At 36.7% G+C, this 21,751-nt stretch overlaps 1 protein-coding gene across 1 annotated transcript in view; it reads left to right on the forward strand.

Moving 5' to 3' along the window:
- AFAP1L2 (actin filament associated protein 1 like 2) overlaps positions 1-21,751 on the forward strand; it is a 92,781-nt gene that overhangs the window by 57,873 nt on the left and 13,157 nt on the right. Inside the window, exons 5-9 of the mRNA XM_026704817.2 lie at positions 9,279-9,369; positions 14,099-14,301; positions 14,910-15,089; positions 16,354-16,443; positions 18,201-18,264. Coding sequence (XP_026560602.1) covers positions 9,279-9,369; positions 14,099-14,301; positions 14,910-15,089; positions 16,354-16,443; positions 18,201-18,264 — 628 coding nt within the window. The remainder of the gene's footprint in view (positions 1-9,278; positions 9,370-14,098; positions 14,302-14,909; positions 15,090-16,353; positions 16,444-18,200; positions 18,265-21,751) is intronic.

The raw sequence follows: 21,751 nt of genomic DNA on the forward strand, positions 1-21,751 counted from the left end.
GGTAGTTCCTCAAGGTGAGACGACTCTTCTGGAGTTGGTTTCTGGACAGGTTGGGTCGTAGTTTCTTGAGCGTGCTCCAAGAGATGATCGAGAGTGCCGACCCGGTATCGACTTCCATAAGACAGGGTTTACCTTCTAAATGGATAGAAAGCGTGATTTTGTTAGGTGTCAGAAAAGTGTGGTTAGCTTGGTAGCACGTGTAACAATTTTCTACTTGCCTGGGTGGCCCCGGAGGGGAGTAAAAAGATGCTGCCTTTTGTGGAGCCACGTGTGTTGCCTGGCAGGCCCTGGCGATGTGGCCTTTCTTGCCGCAATTGTTGCAGGTGGCGTTCCTAAACCTGCAAGTCGTTCTGGCATGGGAACCCCCGCAGGAGAGGCACAACAGGATGTGTTTGGACGTGTTGCTGTTCCCAGGCCTAGTTCCTACCTGTGACTGCTTGGTGAACTTCCAAGTGCTCGACTGGGTCCTCTTCACTCACCACCTCCTCTGAATGGATGGTGACTGGACTGGATTTGGCCGCGCTCCCTTGTATTTCGGCAGCTGATTGGGTTGCCAGCTCTGCTGCCAAGGCTTCCTCGATCGCTTGAGTGAGGTTGAGGTCTTTTCTAGCCAGCAAACGCCTCTGCAATCTTAAGTCTTTGACTCCACAGACGAGTTGGTCAAGGAGCATGTCGTCTAGGTAATTTTTAAATTCGCAGTGGAGAGCTGCGGTTCTCAGGGCGGCCAAATACTGATTGATAGATTCCCCATCTGCTTGCTTCCGCATGCGAAAGGCGAAACGTCTCGCAATCTGCAATGGTTTTGGGGAATAGTGGTTAGAGAGTGTCTCTAACAGCTCGGACCAGGGGACGCTCTTTAACTCCCTGGGTGCAAATAGCGCTGTGGCGGTATCGAACACTGCGGCCCCGCAGTAACTCAGGAAGTACGATTTCTTCCTGTTCTCTGTAGCATCGGCTAGACCAATGGCATCAATGTAGTGATTGAAGCGGTTTCTGTAAGAGTCCCACTTGTCTTCATCTGGCTTAAATGGCGGGAACGCCGGATTTGAATTCATATTGGGTTTTCAGTCTGTGGGTAGACTGACCAATCTCACTGGGAATACAATGGCCCTGATAAGTGTGGCTTTCAGTCTGTTGGTAGACTGGCCAATCTCACTGGGAATACAATGGCCCTGATAAGTTTGGCAGCAGTAGCTTGCAGCTCTGCCCCAGCTTAGTGTTTCAGCTCTTAGAGGTTCTCTCTGTGCTTCACGCTCTATGTGACTCTGTCGGCTATGGCTGTAGCCCGTAACTGACTTCCGTTTGAATTTCGCGCCTTCCCAAAGGCGTAGGCGGCTATAGCTGTAGCGTCGTGCTGACAGCTATTCAAATCGCGCGCCTAATGTGTTCCGGCGGCTGCGAGTACAGCGCCAAGCTTGCTAACAGCAGAATTCGAACATAGCGGTTGAATTCTGCGCTTCAGTATCGGCGGCTGAGGCTCTCAGCGCCCTGCTTCTCACGTAGCTTTTTTTTTTTTACACGGAGCGGCTACACGCTCCGCTTTCACTTCTGCAATCCACACTGACCGAGCTCTCACGGCGCGGCTACGGTTCAGTGTTTGGGGTGTGATTTTCAGCTCTTTGCTCTTGCTGCTGGCTGGCCAGATCCCATCCTCGTCGCCAATGTTATAGATCGGAAAAAGGGGAGGCCACGCCAGAGCATTCCAATAACACACTTTATTCAGGGGAATAAAGGGGGCTGTCGCGTCTGCGTCTAACCAGGCAGACTACCAGCGAACAGCGGCTGGCTCGACCTCGCAGCCGGCTTTTATAACCGGCTGTCGAAGGGAGCCAGCCAATGGGGGCTGCTAACGCCCCCGCGGAAGTAACGGACCTGATGGGGAACTTGTGTTAGTCCCGGGGACACAACACTTCTTGTGAAATATTTCTGGACTTTCTCAACTGTGTTAATATCAGATACATAATGTGGGTTCCAGACTGATGAACTGTATTCGAGTATTGGCCAAGCAAATGTTTTATATGCTCTAGTTATTAGTGTAATATTACCAGAGAAAAAGCTACATAGGGATTAGGTTAACAACTCTTAATGCCTTTTTGTCTATGTAGTTACTGTGGTCTCTAGCACTTAAATCATTAGAGATGAGTACTCCAAGATCCTTGACAGAGTTTGGATCATCAAGAAGGTCTTGACTATTCAGCCTGTATTTTATTTTCTGATTTTTTTTCACCAATATGTAAGACAGAGCATTTATTTGTTGAGATTTGAAGTTGCCATTTGTTTGACCATTCTGATACATAGTGAAGGTCTTTTTGAAGGGTAGCAGTATTGTCTGTGGTGTTGAATAGCTTTACATCATCAGCGAAGAGAACACAGTTGCTCTTAATATGATCACAGAGGTCATTTATGTAGAGTATGAAGAGAGCTGGTCCTAAAACACTTCCTTGGGGCACGCCACTGTTGACAGGTACAGAATTTGATAGGATGCTCCCAATTTTGACCATTTGTTGTCTGTTTGACAGGAATGCTTCTAGCCAGTTATATGGGTGTCCAGAGGTACCATAAGATTTTAGTTTTAGGAGTAGTTTGTCGTGTACCACTAAATCAAAGGCTTTACAGAAGTCTATGCAGATTATGTCTATCGCTTTACCGTGATCGAGTTCATCATAAAAATAGTATAAAACAAGAATGAACTAAACAGTTGCTAAAGGAGCAGAGACTAAAACTGGCATTGATTTAGATAGAAGAACCTGACAAACAATCAAAAAATCACCACATGATACTTGACATTGAAAAGTCTATAAGGTTGTTGCCAAGTTGTTTGTTTAGGAAAGAAAATTCTACCCTTTTAGGGTTGTTGTTGGGGAGAATCTTAGATTATGAAATCCACTTTTGCTTCTCCTTTATGCCCTTTCTTATCAAGCTTAGTTTTAGCGAAGATTTTCTTAAGATTGTATCTGGTCAACCACAAAAGATGTCGCTAAGTATTCTGGGAATGACTTATGCTTCTTGTATCTAATTGAGATGATAAAAGCTTGAAGTGAATCCTGTACATGGTTCTTGAGTGTTAGGAGCAACTCTGACCATTCCTTTTAACTTCAGAATGGAAATCCCAGGAGCTAAGATTGGATCTGTTTCAAAACAATTCATCAGTGAAGATTTCAAAGCAAGCTCTGGATGTTCATAAATAATCAGAAGAGAATTTGCAAACCTCTTGGTCATTATCAAGACTTTGTTGTGATTGTTTTAAAGAATTGTACATCAGCATGAATACTGACACAAGAGCATCATTTTTAGAATTGGTTCTGAGGCACTGTACAGGGTTTTTTTTTCCACAATGGAAAAATGAGAGAGTTGTTAAGCTTAACTTTGAAAAATAAAGCTCAAACAACCCTACCCCATTATAAATTGCTTTATGCATCTTTCATTAATTTCTTTATACTTATCTTATTTCTTTAACATTAGGTCATAGGCATTTGTAGATTGTATGTCACGTATACATTTGGAAGATCCCTTGAGAGTGTTTTCTGTATACTAATTTAGCTTACTTCCTGCAAATTTGTCTAGAATTTTTTGAGACACATTTGTGGTGGCTAGGTCTTTGCAGAAATAACTAAATTATTAACCATTCATTTCCAACCAGGCTATATACTCAATATGAATACTTTAACCTCAAGTTTTGCTTGACTTCAGCTAATGGTAAAGGTGGATTATAGTGGCACCTACAAGTTTGGAAGGTTCATTATAAAGTTAATCAAATGTGTTTCTTTGACATCTTGTGCAGAGACTTAAGAGGGAAGGGAAGGGAGACCATGATCCAAAGAATATTAAAGTTTACAAAGGACACAAACAAAATGAATTAGAAGTTATATTTGTATTTTTTACTCTAATTTAGAGGAGAATCAAAAGAGCTGATTGCTTCTTATTCAAATCAGTAAAAAGGACTCTAGCAGAAATATTTGCCTAGGGACTAATGCTATCTGCATTTGAAGTTTGTAACTATGTAGATTATCTACAGAATACGCAAAACGGATAGGAGCAATCTATCTAGTGCAGCATTTCCAGTAATTCCTGAGATTCACCAATATCTGATAATTTAGTTTATCTGCGAAATATTCATCCTTTGCTAGCCTGGCTAAATATATGTGTCATGTAAGCAAGAAGCTGTTGGTTGATGCAAAGTTGTTATAATCACTGATCAGGTGAAGTGATAAGATTAGCAGAGATTTTTATGAGGTTTTCATAAGAAACATCAAGACCAGAAAGAGATAATTGTTTAATAGCCATAGAAACAACTGGATTGCTTCTTTGTGTTGGAAAATAAAGAGCCTTTTCTTGAACAAAATAAATTTTGGTAAAAAGGTGAATGAGATTGAAAGAATAATCTGCCATGGTTTTTTTTCTTGCAGAAGAAAATCAAGTAATTCTGTCGCTACTGCAGACCAAACAGAAGTCATCTTACTCCCAAATGAATGTTGATTCATATTGATTGCAACACCCTTTACTGGGAAAGATAGTAAAGAAAAACATTCATATTGATAGTCAAATTTCTATAAAATTGTACAATCTTTCAAGCCACCATAGGGCTCCTCAGCGGCAGATGGAAGTTAAAGCAGTGAAATGGAAATGATGTGGTTCATTTTGATAAGATACAAGAATGAGTGACAAAGTTCTCTTCTGCACAAGGAACAATTTTCTGATGCTGAACAGAATTTCTTATGACAGCATATCCAGGCTATGCAAAGCTGATTTATAAGTAGGGCATCCCTGTTGTTTAGACTTCTTTCAAAAAATACTTATTCCAGTATATTCAGATTCTTTTCTGCTGAGTTGAATTTAGAACATCAAACCCAGTTTCTTGCTCAGTGCAATATTCTAAGTTGCAGCCTCTCCCGTGCTATTCTCTAGCCACTGTTTCAACATTCCATGACGTCCACAACCTTTATAGCTAATTGGTCTTGCTGTTGGAAGTGTTTTCCCCCTGACATTTGATTGCATTTTTTAAAAAATCAACTTCTTTTCCTTTCTACTGATAAGAAATCAGTAGCATTAAAATGACAACCATGACAGAAAAACACTGGGACTTTGATTTGTGGGAGTCAATAAGAATCAATAATACATTTAGAAAACAAACAGAAAAAACTAACAGAAAAAAATTCTCTTGCCTATCCTCTTCCCAAATTTCCCCAGATTTTTTTCTTTTGTACTTTCTCATCTGTAAATGAAAGCAACAATAAGTGAGGACATTTGAGTCAGAAACAAAGGTATTTAAATTAACAGTAATGTTTATTTTTCAATGCCAGATAATTGTTTCATTTTAGAATGGGGCAAAAAACATTAATCTTCCCTTTCTCAGTTGCAGAACTAATCAAAAAATAGTGATATGTTCCTGGCAAAAAGTAATTAATTGAGCTTTGAACTCATTGAAAGACGAAACGATTCTTTCTCTTACCGCCATCTGATTCCCATTGTTATGGAAACAATGCAAAGGAGTCACTTTCCTTTTGGTCCATTTGAAATTTATTTAATAAACAACAAAAAGGTTTGTTTTAAGACTGTAGAGCAAGATAACTATTTTAATCTTTCTGGACTTTGTGATAGTGTCTGGTCCCAATGCCGACTAACAATAAATGTATATCGCAGTCAGGTTTCCTGCCTGTATCCAACTACTGAAAAATAGTTTAATACTTCAATGAGGTTTTTAAGCACTTAAAATATTTAAGTAGATTTCTAAAGATTGTCCATAACTACTGTAAAAACAGGCCCTACCGTTTTTTTTACATTAGAGTTTATTGTTTTCCATTTAACCATTTTGCAAAGGAAGAAAATATTTTACCACGGGAACAATAAAAAAGCAATTACTTTTGTCATTATTTTGAATTAAAACTTTCCACTTAATGTTCAAATTACTTGGCATATCCTTACTCATTTATTACTTTTTGAAAGTTAGGGATTGTTGCTTGAAATCCTTTTCAAATACAATATTGATGTGGCTTATCTTTAAATGATGTATATAAGTTCAGTCTAAAATTAATTGGTTGAGATTCATTTTAAAATGCTCTAAGTCATTTCAAGATTTTCAATTTTTAAAGCTGTATTAATAGTAATGAAATTAGGTGGTCTGATTTGTTTTCTAATCAACATAAACAGATTTCAAGATAGAGAATTCCAAGTGTAAGAAGCTTCACAAATAGGCTTCACAACATCTCCCATTCCACAGCAAATTGAGTTGGGCAGTCTCTATTTAGCTTGTCATGCAAATGTCTGCCTATCTTTACCAAAACACGTTCACACCAAATTATATGAAATGCTGATTGATGCTAAAGACTGATTGTGAATTCAGACAATTAGCTTACACATATGAAAATGTTGCAAAAGGAACTATTGAAGGAGGTTTGGCACATAAATATCATCTAGTACTCCCAAGAATGCTCATTGCCAACTAAACCTTCTGATGAATCAAATATTCCAGTTTGTGCTTCCAGCACTAAAAGTTCAAAATGCATTAAAAAAAGTTCCTACCAATTTGAAATGGTGTTGATGGAGAAGTGTGCAGTGTAACATTCTAGAACTGGAAGGGCGTGGTATAAAAATAGATGCATTTCCAACATGGCAGCAAGCAAAAAATTATAGAACTAATCTATATTACTATGGGAAATGGTTCAGTAAACTTGACATCCAACTTCTTTAATGTATGGTGAGGGGAGAAATCTCAGGTGGGTTTCTCCAACAGTTTCCAGGGAGTTATTCTACGTGATGATAACAGAGAGCTTATAGGAGATTTTAGTGCAATCCACTTGATTCTTAAGGAAGTGCTGAACTTTTTGGAGATGTGTAAGAGTGGAGCACTGGAAAGCATTCAAGCAGAAGATCAGATGATAATTGTAAGTGGCCACACACCTGCAATTGTGTCAGCTGAGTGGAGGTATGCACTCACATATTATAACTCAATATAGTTCTAGATAAAAATGTTAGTCTTTCTGGTGTCTTTCTGGTAATTTAAAACAAAAGTAATATTCGAATGTGGAATTAGTCCTGTGTGAATGTGGCTTATTTGGCAGATGGGTGAAAAAGGAACTATTGAAGGAGTAATTGAAACAACTTTCAAAATGTGCCACAAATTGATGGCCTTTGTAAGAAATTAAGTAATTAGGCAAAGTGTGGTTCCAGAAAGCTTTTTGAATGAACAGGGAAGCCAATGCAGGGCTCCAGGGTGATCACAACAGATAATAAAATATGCCATTTAAAAAAAAGAAATCAGCCACCATCAGAATGATATCCAGATCTTTCAAACATGATAGCTCAGTTATAATGTCCAAGGAAATTGTATTCCAATGTCTACTAACAGTTTGGTAATTTGCAGAACAGATATTTGACATATTGACTGTGTTACAAGATGAGATATTAGCTAAATCAAGATTACCTTAAGTAATGGAGAATGGCATGAGTTATTTTAAATCCTCCAAAATACCCAATTGGTACACCACAGTTCTTATGGCCAGTTTTTCCAATCAGTGAGAGTTGGACCGCATATAAATTTAATAAATTATTATTGCATAACTCAGTCAGATATTTAGACTGGGGTTAGCATTTTTGACCACTTACTGAATCTTTCTAAGGACTCGGCATAGGCATATGTTGCTGTTTAATAATATTACAGGTACTATTGTCTCAGGTTGTAAACTGTTCCAGGTAAAGCTACCTTTTGCAATTGACTGATGGTGATTTTGTCAATGCTGATAAGTAGTGCTTTAGATGTTTTGGAACTATAAGCAAGGCACCTGTTATTACAGATAATATATTTGCTTTCTTTTGCCACAGTCTTTCTACTTCTATTTGTAGGTCTTTGTATTTTGTGTTTTTCTCCAATTCTTTTGCTTCTATTTTGCTATTTCCAGGTAATGTTATTGTTGTTGTTGTTGTTGTTATTATTATTATTACTATTATTATTATGAAAAGGTGTTTTCCTGAAAGTTATCTATTTAATTTTCGCTATAGAGATTTAATTCTTGTTGAACTATGTAGATTTAATTCTTATTAAGTATGGATTAAATCAGGGGCCTTCAAACTTGACAGCTTTAATACTTCTGGACTTCAACAAGAATTTCTTCTCTAGTCATGTTAGCTCAGGAATTCTGGAGTTGAAGTCCACAAGTCTTAAACTTGCCAAGTTTGAAGGCCCTTGTATTAAATCAATTAAAGATAAGATTTCCTTTCCAACAAGTTCAGGTCAGATGTCAGAGAAGAAAGATGATTTTTTTTCTGGATAAAGGAGAATCACAGGGTGAAAAAAAGATGATTAAGATGATAATGTATCAGCCTGCTTATTCTTCAAACTTGGTACATTAAAGATACAAAAGTTAAAACAGAAAAAAGTGTGAGCATTATACGTTGGCCAGTGGATTAATTGAATTTGTTACTATCAAATAATTTGGATTTTTTTTTAAGGTATTGAATTACTTACCTCTGTTTTTGCTGATGTTGACTTTGAAATTATATTTCAACCCTTCTAATTACTGAGAAAACTGAAATGCAGTTATACAATTATAAAATAAGCATTCAAGGGTTCTATACTTAGACTTATGATTACCTTCCTCCAACTACAGGTTTCTATTATTAATAATTTATACATAAATGTTTAATAAATATTTGGTTTTCATGTTAGATTAATGCTCAATTTGAATATTTTTGATTTCTTAAAACTGATTTACCCTTCATTCTTGATGTTAAATTTTGAAGAAAATTGAGACTTTTCATGATAATTAGCATTGTGCATCAAAACTCTATAAGCCTTTATTTATATCTTTGTAATCCGTTATTTCGTTGCCATGATGAAAAATAATGGACATAACGAATGCCATTTACTGTGTCTTTTTGGGTCCTGTATCTTAAACTGTGATTAAATTCAAGAGTAAGTCACTTTATCACTGCATCTACATGACAGGAAAATGTAATTTGACTTATTTCTGATAAACATAATCAGAACAATTGTCTGAATAATCAAACATTACATTGATGAGGGTTTTTCAGAAAATTCCATTGACTCATACTCAGGAAAAATACACAAAGTTGTAACTGTAGCATTGTTCTATAATGCTACAATGCTTGTCTTTTATTCTTGGTTTAATATGAAATTTGTTATAACTGTAAGCTCTGTGAATGGAATAGATCTCGCTTTCATAAGAGAATGTTCCTTTTAATTTTGATGATAGAACATTTAGAACCTGCTTTAAAACTTTTTATCTGCTTATTTCCTATCTTTTTTTATGTATATTGTACAGATTCCAGAATCAAAACTACATTCAGGCCTCAAAAATGAATCTCCAGAAGGGTACTATGAAGAAGCTGAACCTTACAGTGTTTCTATAAATGGTACATAATTGTATATTTCTAAAGTTTTATTATTGTTTTGTTCAGGTGCGAGCTAGAAAGAAAAAAGTTATTCTAAAAACAATCAGTTCAATTGCATGGGGGAAGAAATGCTCAAATATAAAATTGCAAATGTGAGATTTACATCTATGATTGTAATACTACTAAGTAAATTTTGAAAAAGAACATTAAATGACAGAATTGCCTAGACTACATTCAGCTCAATATGATATTGATACCGTTTGACTTAGATTTACTCCTTGGAATAATAAGTTTTACAGATATCTCTCTGGAGGCGCTAAGACTTTATGTATTCATGCTGCATCTTCCTCCTCTATTTGAAATTCATTGCCTCAGCTCTTCCGACAGGTCTTTGACCTTGGCCTGCCCATTGATTCTAATGATTGTACTGAGGTCTCCCAAGCTGAACTGCAACCCTTTGTAGCATCACATGTGAATCACGACAGTCAATATATTCTGTATCTTTTAGAGTGCATATTGAATGCTATCTATTTAGCCTGAGTCAGCACCATCTGATTTTATTTGTTCTGATCATAACTTAAAAAAAAGCTTGTTTTAATATTTTAGAAGGCTGATTCTAATTATCACTATATGTTTTAGATAAATTGTGCTTCCAATTGTTAAAATTATTTAATTCATTGATCAGTAAGAAGTTCAGATGTCTTTTTCTCCATCTTCATCCTTCATCATGCAAATTTTTATGTTAAGTTTTCAGCTACTGGGACAAGACCAGTGTTGCAGATTATTGAGAGAGTAGTATGTGCTATGTTAATTATGGGTTTGGCATATTCAGATTTAAAATCTGAATATTCGTGCCTTGGCTGTCATTTGTTTTGTGAGCATCTTTCACCAGACTCCCCTCAATCTTATTTCCATCCTTAAAACATATCTATGTTAGGAGCATTAATAAAGAAATAGCACCAGGTATCGATTTTTAAAAGCTATTCCTTAATCAGTCATGATCAGTTACAATCATTCAGTGCTTGTAGGCAGAACATTTTTGCTTCGTAAGAAGCAACTCTCTCTCAGCATTCAGAAGCTCAGTTTTGGGCTTTGTTGAACTGCAGCTGGGGAACAGCATGTTGCTCAGAAACTATAAGATCTTTCATATTCTGAATTCAAAAATACAAAAAAAAGATTTTAGATGAAGAAAGTTAAATGAAAAAAGTAAAAAATTTGTGTGCACAAGTCTCAGAAGAAGACAACGTGGTATGAAGACAATTAGATTGTCCAATTCATAGCATTCTTTACTGTGAATACAAGGATAAAATGGCCTTTTTTTAGGTCGTATATTTGATTTATGTCTGAAAAACAGAATCAGAACAATTCTCTGAATAATCAAATGTTACATTGATGAGGGTTTTTCAGAAAATTTCTCACTGTGAATACAAGGATAAAATGGCCTTGATTCATCTAGTTACGCCAATCTGTCAAGAATGCTCACCAGATAACAATGAGTCAAGTGCTTTTTAAAGTCCAACCTACTTTGAAGGATTGTTGTATGGGGGAATGCCAGAGGACCGAGTGCATATATGGTGCCTTAAACTTCTAAAAGAAAGGCAATATTTAAATCTAGTCAACAAATTCATAAGTATATTTCATGTCTATGGAAAACAAGATAGTACAGTTGCCCTTGAAAAATGCACCTTGGAGACAAGTATGTTTTATGTGAACAGTTCAACATTTCCCTGATACATAATACAAGCAACTGATGATGGTGATGTTATCCATTCAGTCAAGTATAACTACTGGTAATTCTATAGATCAGGTCTCTCCACATCTTTCAATCATACACTATTTCTTTGAGTTTTTCTATGCTTTGGCTGGTGTCAACTGTTATGGTATCCAGTACTGCATTCTTTGATGGCCTGGTTTCCTTTTACTGCTATATCTTCCAAACAAAATTGCTTCTGCTAGTAAATTCCCCTGTATGGCATGGTGAAAGTAAGTAAGACACAGTTTAGTGATTTTGCCTACTAGTGATATGACTAGTGTTATGCACTCCAGTACTTGTATGTTAGTCACCTTTGCTGTCCAAGGAATACGCAGCAGCACCACAGCTCAAACGAATTGATTTTCTTCCTGTCTTTCATTTTTAAGGTTCAATTCTCACACCCATAGGTAGCTCCAGAAAACACAATAGATTGAAGTAACCTACATTTGGTTGCCAGGCTGATGTTCTTGCTTTCCATATTTGGCTCATGTTCATTATTGCTGTGCAACCCAGGTCAATCTGACTTTTTATTTCTGTGCTATTTGCAGTCCTGGGGGGAGGGGAAATTCCACACATTCTAATTCTTCACCACCATTTTCTATTTTGATGTCCTCCTTCCTTGAAGTGGTCATGAGCTTGCTCTTTTTTGATATTCAGAAAGAGTCCAAAATTCTCACTTTCTTCTTTGACTTTCTTGATCAGATGTTTCAGGTCTTCTTTGGTTTCTGTGAGGAGAGTTGTACTGTCAGCATATCAAAAATAGTTGGTGGTTCTTCCACCAGTTTTTATCCCAATTTTGATTCTTCATACAACTAATAGATGTGTAGCAAGTCTAAATTAGTAGATTTATTCTCAGTGATTAATAAACATTGAATATTCTTTCCTTCTACATAATGAAATGCTACTATGGTACAGTAAAAAAAAAAAACTAGTGCTGACCTATAGAGAAAAAAAGTCATTTTCTAAATAAAATATTACATCTATTAGTACACAATATGGTTTAGTCACATTTCTTCATTTTATATCATTTTGCACATTTTCAACTGGGTGTATAGCAACATTTATCTAAAGAACATATCCAAACAGCTTACTATTCAGGGTGTGCCTATGAAGCTATTGCAAAATAGAAACCTTAACTGATCCCATTTAAATCCACAAATTGAATGAGAAAGTTTAGGTCTAATGGTTGAAAGGAAGGTGTATAGAATCCAGCCACCATTGAACATATGGTAAATTGCTTACTACAACAAAAATACTTTTTCTGGCATGATCTTGGGATATAATAAATTTACTTGCATTACTGCCTCCGTGTTCTTCTGCTCCAAAAAAAAACCCAATTGGCAATTCTAATGGCCAGGTCTGTCCACATTTTCCAATCTTGCATTATTTTTTTTATGTTTTTCTATGCTCTGGCTGGTATCAGCTTTGATGGTGTCCAGACACCATGTTCTTTGACGGCCTGATTTCCTTTCACTGCTAACACTTCTAAACATAACTGCTTTCTCCAGTGAATTCTCCCACATGGCATGGCCAAAGTAAGTGAGATGCAGTTTTGCCTTCTAATGACATGACTGTTGTGCGCTCTAGTACTTGTTTGTTAGTCATCTTTGCTGTAATATTTTTTCCACATGTGTGTAAGGCTCATGAAATAAATATTATCCCCTCCCCACCAAAATTAAATGCTGGATTCCACATGAAGAAATCAGTGATCAGAGCAAAATTCAGCGGGAGAAAAGAGTGACGTATAATAAGTTTAAACTGTTCATTGCACTATTTTCAGTGTTAACTAGTCCAAGCAAGTTTGTGAATGTACTTTTGGTATGGTATCTTCAGACTTTCCTTTTCCTTTATTTCCTATTTTTATAATATTCACAGATTTTTAAAAATAGGAAGTCATTATTTTAATCCAATATAAGTTACAACTACAGTTCTTTTGTTACTAGCTGTTCTGGCTTAGAGTGATGGATATTGAAATCCTAACACATTCGAAGAAGTATCAGTTGTAGTAGAACATAGAATTTATAAAAGTGATATATTATGTAACTTAAAAACTGAATAAAATACATGTGTAATATGCATATTATTAAAACATATCGCTGTGATATTTATTTCATACCACTATAGCTTGGTTGGGTTAATTAAACAGGACTGTTGAGTATACAGATACTCAAATTATTTGTATACTGGTTCTGTCAAAATGAATGCAAGGGTTGATGGGTGCATGATTGAAGGAAATGATTAGGGATAGTTCATAATGGAGAAAATCTACCTATTTTCTGGGGGTCAAAAACAACCTGATAACACACAAACAATTATTTCATATGAATGTGATTCATCCCATTCACTTTTCAAATTATATTAGAGTTTGATCTATGATTGCAGGGTACATAGACATAGAATAGAATAGAATAGAATAGAATAGAATAGAATAGAATAGAATAGAATAGAATAGAATACTTTATTGGACACACAAGGAATTTGTCTTGGTGTAAATACTCTCAGTATACATAAAAGAAAAGATACATTCATTAAGAATCAAGAATCATAATATACAACACTTAATGATAGTCATAGGGTACAATCAGCAATCAAATCAAACAGTCAATATAAATCATAAGGATACAAGCGACAAAGTTACAATCCTACAATCACAAGTGGGAATGGATGGGTGATAAGGAGTGATGAGATTAACAGTAATAGTAATGCAGACTTTGTAATAGTTGAACAAGTTGGCTATTATTATAAAATTTAAAAATTGGATTGGATAATGATCTTCTGCATGTTGATCAAAGTGGAATGGGGGTAAAGTTGCATATTTTTTTGAACATGTTATGATGGTTTAAACTTTAGAAGTTTTCAAGCCATTTTTATATTTACTTCTGTTTATCTTTGTTGTACATCTTGAAATGCTTTAGAGCTTACCTAGTGGAGGATAGAAAAATTGAATCCCTTTCTAACCTGGATGTAAATGTAATGGTCTTTTTCCCTTGGATGCAGATGATGAAGCAGTCAGCAGCTCCTATGAATCCTACGATGAGGAAGAGAGCACTAAAGGCAAGTCAGCCCCTCATCAGTGGCCATCACCTGAAGCATCTATTGAACTTATGAAAGATGCCCGGATCTGTGCTTTTCTCTGGAGAAAGAAATGGTTGGGCCAGTGGGCCAAACAGCTTTGCATGATTAAAGAGAACAGACTGTTGGTAAGTATTTGGTGAGCCAGAAAGTATGTTTAAAATATAAATTCATCTTGAAGTTTTTCTGGTAAAACTTTAAACACAAAGGATTCAGAAAAGAGAAGTGGCAAATAAAATCCAAAGGGTTTACCTCATGTATGAACTTGCTTCCTTGAGATAAGCAAACAAATACTTTTGGGAAGCCTATAAGTAGGAGGTGAAGGCAACTTTACTTTTAGGATACATAATTTTCAGATATCTTAGACTGAACATTTTTACTAACCCTCTTGACAGTCATTTAGTAGGCTAAGGAACACCATTGCCCTGAGACCAACAGCCTTCTCTCTTTTAACCTTCAGGAGAGCAATTAAGATCTGGCTCTTCCCCCAAGGGTTGCAACAGGGTGAGTTCAGAGTGGGATGAGACTATTGTGAGTGCCATCTGGGAAGTGCAGTAGTTGGGCCAAGTGTTCCTTATTTTCTTTTAGTTTTATCATTTTTTGTTTTATGATTATTTTTTGTGTGATTGGTTCTAAGCCACCCAAGAGCTGGTTTCAAGATGGGCAGCCAAACAAATGTTTTAAATAATTTTAAAGAAAATAATAAATAATCTTACTGTATTATTTTTGTTCCCAGTGCTACAAGACTTCCAAGGATCATAGTCCTCAGCTGGATGTTAATTTGGTGAGCTGCAGTGTCATTCACAAGGAAAAGAATCTGAGAAAGCAGGAGCATAAATTGAAGATCATCCCCATGAATGCAGATGTGATCGTCTTGGGTTTGCAAAGTAAAGACCAAGCAGAACAATGGCTCAGAGTGAGTGGAGCCTTTTTTTTTTTTTTGGGGGGGTTGGCAATGTCTGTTACTCCAGGTGTGGGGATTTGTTGAAGCCACAATTGCAAATGCCAATACTGAACTTGGCAGTCAGTATTCTTGTGCTTTACCAGTCATGTGATTTAAGGCTCCTCCTTAAACATGCATACAATGCCTTTAGGAAAAGAAAGCGCATATTTATAAAATATACTTGATGAGTTCACTGGAGCCCAAGGGAAAATGTAGGAATTGGAAGAGTAAAAGCTCCTTGTTAAATTAATATATTTTTAGAGAATTTTCAATAACAATTTACACTTTATATAGGTAATCCTCAAGTTATGACCACTCACTCAGCAACCATTTAAAGTAATGACGGCACCAAATGAATGGTGCTTACAACTGGTACTCTCAGTTACAGGTTTACTTACACATTACTGTGCTTCTAAGCTTTTCAAGGGATAAATGTTCAATGTTATGTGGCCATGCCCTTGCTATTTGATATTTCTGTACTTATTATTTTGATTTTTCTGCATCTGGATCATCTTGATTTTCCATACTGCTGACCTCTGAACTGAGGTTAGCTGTGAAAACAGAAGGAAATTCTTAATAATTTATAGTCAAGTAAAAATGTCCAAGTACAAAGCAAGTACATGCTGTTTGGTAAATCTTTTAAAAGCACAAGAACACTGCTTGGCAAAGGGCCAAGCCTCTGTTTCTAAATTAAACTAACCACAGCAAAAAATATATGTATGCACTCATATTGGTATATGAGTGTATACATATATTGGTTCCTTTGTCAGCCCAAACTGGGATAACCTTCTATGCCTCTCATGACTGGTTTTAATCTACAGTGGTCAGTATAGCACAGAAACTAAAATCATTTTCTTTTTCTAATAGGTGAAAGAGGAACTGTTTTTTTAAAAATGTTGTTGGCTCACATAGTGTTTTACATCTTGATATCTCTACTGACAGGCCCAGAGACTGTTGCATAAGAAATAATCCCCAATTAGCGTAGAACAATGGAGGGGATTGCCCAGCACATCCTCTGATTTGGTGTGCTGTTTATACATGTGTCCTAGGCTTCACTCTCAAGCAGAACTTTCTGGAACAGCTCGACTTCCGTATCTCTAACTTCAAAATTGCATTGCTTAAATTGAATTTTGCTTCAGTTAAAATTAGCTGAAGTCTTCTAGGTGCAGAAGAAAATAAAATATGTAGCTGGTCATAAGGCAAGGAATTGCTTACATCGTGCTTTCCCCCCTCCTAGGTAATCCAAGAAATAAGCGGTCTCTATCCTGAGGGGCCCTGTGAAGGAAATCAGTACGTTCCAGACTTCCAGCGGTTCAATAATCCAAAAGTATGTCTTACCTTTTGAAAGGGATGCTTAAAAATTAGCTCTTAAACCTTCTGTTGCATAATATTTTAAAACTACTTGATTATATAAGGGAAGTAATTCCCACCCATCAAAACAGGAAACTCTAGCCTTTTTCGGATGCTGCAGTGAGAACAGCTTCAAGCATCTTTCCATCCCTTCACAACAACACTTCTTTGTATCTATTCATCTTCGTAATAAGTTTGTTTCAAATTGCTTTTAAAGAGAGCTTAAAGATTTAGTTCTGTCCAAATGAAAACATTATATAAAAAAGCATTCTTTTTTTGGGGGGGGGGGAATATATATATATTGTGTATACACACACACACACACACACACATTTTTGAACCCCACAGACATTCCTACAGAAGCTTAAGGAAAGCATCTGGGATGGGAAACATGGAACAAATTTAGTCAAACATAACCTAGACGAAAAGGCTATTCTGATGGTAGTAAAGACTTCTTTCCTACTGGTGAGTCAGCCCAGAATTGCCTTATGGAGTTGTTGATGTTGTTTCAGTTGGAGCTACTATGTGCTGAGCTGCAGAAGAGAAGGGAGTGTTCCCAATAACCTGCTGTGATACATTTGCAAAATAGTTTGCTGATTAAATGGCTTATCTCTATTCCTACTTGGATTTGTTCTATGAAAGTGATTGATAGTGTTCAGTTTCCATGGATGAGATTAAACTGATTCATTTATGGGCCCAATAATTTTTTTAAGGGTGGGAATGGAATCTCAATGACTCTGGGAGGCAAATCATTAACTCTACAATCCTAGATAGTGCCAGTCATCAGAAGAGGCTGAAATAGTACCATTAGGTTGTTCCTTTACAGCACGAGTGTCAAACATGACATTTTTCCGATTTGCAGAACTGGAGTGGGTTTGGCCAATGCATGACGCATCTAGCCCATGGGCCACCAGTTTGACACCCCTGCTCTACATTATGCCACTTAATTCAGCTCTGAAGGATTCTATATGCTTTTAAATATCCACAGAAGCTGCTAGCTCATGTGGAATTTTAGGAAGTGGTCTGATTATTATTTGGGTGATATCTAACTCGCTTTTTTTGGTCAATTGATGCCAAGGAGTTTTTAAAGTTAACTTTCTACATGGCTTGGTGACCATGAAAATACCTTTTCCTCTTTGTTTAATATGATTAATTCTTCAAAATTCAGAATAAGCTTACATTCAGAATTCTATAATCTGTATGTATCCCGGAAGGAGCTGTATTTTCCTGGATGTAGTGAACATATCTTTTCCCAATATATTTCTTGCCAAATCATTAAAAAAAAGTATGTTAAATTAAACTGAGAGTAAAAGGACATTTCATAGAATGTACTGTTATATTTGTTTATATTTTATCAATATTATAATTAAATGAACATGTTTTAAGCCAATCAGCCAATCATTGGGCAATGACTGTTATGAAAGAGGAAGCTTGGTGGAAAAAATCAAGTTTTTCCATTCGTGTGCTTAGTATTCCAATCAAGTCATGTTGCTGTTTGCCTGAAGTCAAATAAAAAAGAAACAGCTGTTTATTTAGTGAGGATTTATAAATCTGATAACATTCCAAGTCCAATAGATACATCAATATTTGTGCTTTTTCACTGTACTATCCCTCATTTTCTCACATTGCTCCAAGCACAAAATATAACTTTTCAACAGGTAGAAGAGTTCTTCAACCCAATACTTTATAATGTTCTCAATTTTGGTCATGGAAATTGCTTTTTGTTCTTTGCAGGTGGAGCCATCAGAGAGTGGAAGTAACACTGAGGGTCACGCAGAGCCGGTGGAAACAAAAGATGGTAACATGACTTTGAATTCAGAAAGTTTCTCCAATCTAGTACCTTTTATAGATGTTGGGAACTGTAATCCCATGACAACTGCAGGGCTCTGGGCAGGAAGCATTTGAATTAGAAGGAGGAAGAGAGAAATTAAAGTAGCTGTCTCTGCTGCATATTGAATTTGCAGAGTGCCTGGTTGAAATAGAACTGGACAGAAGAGCTTCTCTGCCAAGTTAAATTGTTATCCACACTAATTGAACTATGTAGTTTCTACCAGGGATAATGAAATAGAGTATCTTGTAGAACATAGAAAACATCCATAGACCTGTTTGTCAGTCCAATCTACTACTGTCTGCTTTGACTAGCATTGGTTGGCAAGGTTTTGAGCAAAAAGAGATCCTTTTCATCTCCTATCTGAATTTTTAATTAAGAATCAACTGTGGGACTTTCTGTGGAAAAAAATGATTATGTTCTCCTGCTAAGCTCTGATCCCTTCCCAAAGGATGGAATTTGAAAAAAGAAGGCATTATATCGTGGTTTCCTTCTCTCAGTACAGAGAGAAAATGTTGCCACTCAGAACAATATCATAAAGAATTTACCTGAATTTACCTGAAACTAAATTTCATTGAACTTGTTGGAATTGGAAAGGAAGCATGTTTTAAATTTGATTATTAGCTGGGTAATTTTTTCTGAACTGAAAGCATTGGAAATAATACCAATAGGCCAGAAACTTGTAGCAGTTTTGTTAAATTGTTGGTCAACTGCAGTAAACCTAACCAGCGAGTTTACATGTCAAGAATATATATTGAAGTTGTGTGTTTTCTTACATGAAACATTGTGTGTATTTATCAGAAGAATTAAAGTTTCATCAAAATGGCAATAAAGGATTTTGTGTAAATAGAAACAGAAAAGGACAACCACATTAAGACTCGGTAAACACCCTCTATTTGCAACAGACCTCATCTGAATTTTCAGTCATCCCTTGCAGATTATTGTAAAAACCTGATGAGTTTTGCAAATACGTGAAAAAGAATGCTTACAAATGCTTTCCCCAGTTCTGCAGAAAAGAGAATGGTTCAGATGAAAAGAACACAACTTTTAATCACAAGTGTCTTTCTCACCTCCCTCCAACCATAACTATGCTTTACCATTTTTTCACCCTGCCATGTACTCATTAAGTGGCTTTTGTCTCATCCCAGCCCATATCTGAGGCATTCGAAAATGGTCTTCTCTTCCAACGCAGTTTTTGCTGTGGACATGATCTGGCACACTTTACTGATCATTTAGCTGATGATGTGGTTTGGAGCTAGGATCTTCTCAGTTTGCTGCTTTAGGCTCCAGCATGCATATCCCTTATTCTAGTTATTGTGAGTTGATCTCCACAGCCATTTTGGAATGGGTGGCAGAGGCCTGTCTTGTGCAGAGTCATGTTCCCTTGGAAAATTTGATTGGAGTTTCTGAAGAGCTGATCCTAAAAAACGGTCCTAGCATGCTTCTAAACCTGATTTTTAAACAAGATTACAATAATTTTGAAAGAATAAACAGGCTGTCCTGGGAGGCAGACAATTAGTGTATCCTGCCAGTAGGTGCTCTGAAGGTCTTCCACTGCTACAGTAGATAAAGATTTTATCTAGCTGGTTTTTTTTTTACTGATTATTATCATCATTATTTTTGAGGAACAATAGAACTTCCTCCTGACTAGTGAATGCTTCCAGGACCAGACTTATATAATGGCAGTTCCTTCATCTGTAACTCCACAATTACTTACATTGCCTTTAGGAAGGGCAATGTCATTGTTTACTTCATTCTGACTCCAGTGATACTAAATACTATGGTAACTGTTTAGTGACACTAAATATCATGGGTAAACAAAATGACAAAATTCAAGAAGTCTACTCTGGTACATAGGTTCAGCTACTTCCTGGTATTGCTAATTCTGAGGTTAGAACTGGTCTTCTGGTCATTCACTGCAAGTACTGCCTTTCTCTTGCAGCACTAGTTATGGGATCAGGTACTACCACTTCATCCCATATGTACCTCTGTGCTTTTTATCTATCATTTGCTGGTTTTATTTTTTTGTTTAAATAAGAATTAATAACCTGCTGAACAACTCTAAAATAATGCTCCTCCTCTGTGCTCTTATCTTTCAATTTTTCAATCTTTCAGAACCCAGGTATAGCCACACACAGAAATAGCTTGAGAATAATAGCTTGAGAATAGCTAACAGGCAGAAAAGATTGTGGGCAGCAAACTTTTTCTGGAAGGAGCCCCTGTCACTAGTTGCTAATCTTACTGTTCTAAACTTGTCCCATCCTGTCCTAAGGGGATCAGGACAGGTAAGAGAGGATTAAATAACATATAACAGATAATCAGAGTTGGAAGGGACCTCTAGGTAATCTAGTCCAACCCCCCGCCCAAGCGGGAGACCCTAAACCATTTCTGACAAATGGCAGTCCAATCTCTTCTTAAAAGTCTCGAGTGCTGGTGCTCCCACAACTTCCGAGGGCAAGCTGTTCCATTGGTTGATTGTTCTCACTGTCAGAAAACAATCTCCCTTTTTCCAGGTTAAATCTCTCCTTGTTCAGTTTTTATCCATTATTCCATGTCTGGCCTTTGGGTGCTTTAGAAAATAGCTTGACCCCTTCCTCTCTGTAGCAGCCCCTCAAATATTGGAAGACTGTTATCATGTCTTCCCTGGTCCTTCTCTTCACTAGAGTAGCCATGCCCAGTTCCTGTAACCATTCTTCATGTGTTTTAGTCTCCAGCCCCCTAACCATCCTGGATGCTCTTCTCTGTACTTTTTCTAGAGTCTCAACACCTTTATACTGTGATGACCAAAAGTGGATGCAGTATTCTAGGTGTGGTCTTACCAGGGCTTTATAGAGTGGTATTAGTATGCCCACCCAGGCTCCGCAAGGGCAAAAACAACCCCAATACATCCTGATGCAGCCCATGATGTGATTGGGTTTGACACCCCTGTTGTAGCAGAATAAATATCAGCAATAGAGGCAGCACAGTTTATACTAGAATAGTTTTCTGCCAGCTGAAGGGATGTTGGATGATGCTTTTATACAACTTGAGGGAGAGTCTAGGCAGACATGAATCAGGTAGATCTGTTTAGCCCCATCAAAATCAAATTTTATAGAAATAGTGGTTCAGAAATTACTTAAAAGATACAACCCCAGCAGAAAATTACAAGCATGTGTCAACAATCATATCAGCATATTTTAATAGGTTACAAAGGACAATCTACACATTTGGTGTACAGTGCTGTTGCTTATGTTCTATCCAACCTACCTTACAAGGATTCCAGTGACAGCAGGAAAGGAATGGTATGAAAAACAAGCTTTGTTTTGTTCCAGGCTGATTTAAAATAGGAGGCATTTTTTTCCAACAACACAAGTATACTTTTCATATCTCCCTTTTTGAATACTTGCATCTACAAGTACATATTTCATAATTATCAAGATAATATCATTCAATTGAGAACAGCTAAATATCTTCAGGC

The sequence above is a fragment of the Pseudonaja textilis genome, chromosome 4 (assembly GCF_049901715.1).
Source record: "Pseudonaja textilis isolate UNSWEBS1 chromosome 4, rPseTex1.2, whole genome shotgun sequence".
In the NCBI taxonomy this organism is placed as follows: domain Eukaryota; kingdom Metazoa; phylum Chordata; class Lepidosauria; order Squamata; family Elapidae; genus Pseudonaja; species Pseudonaja textilis.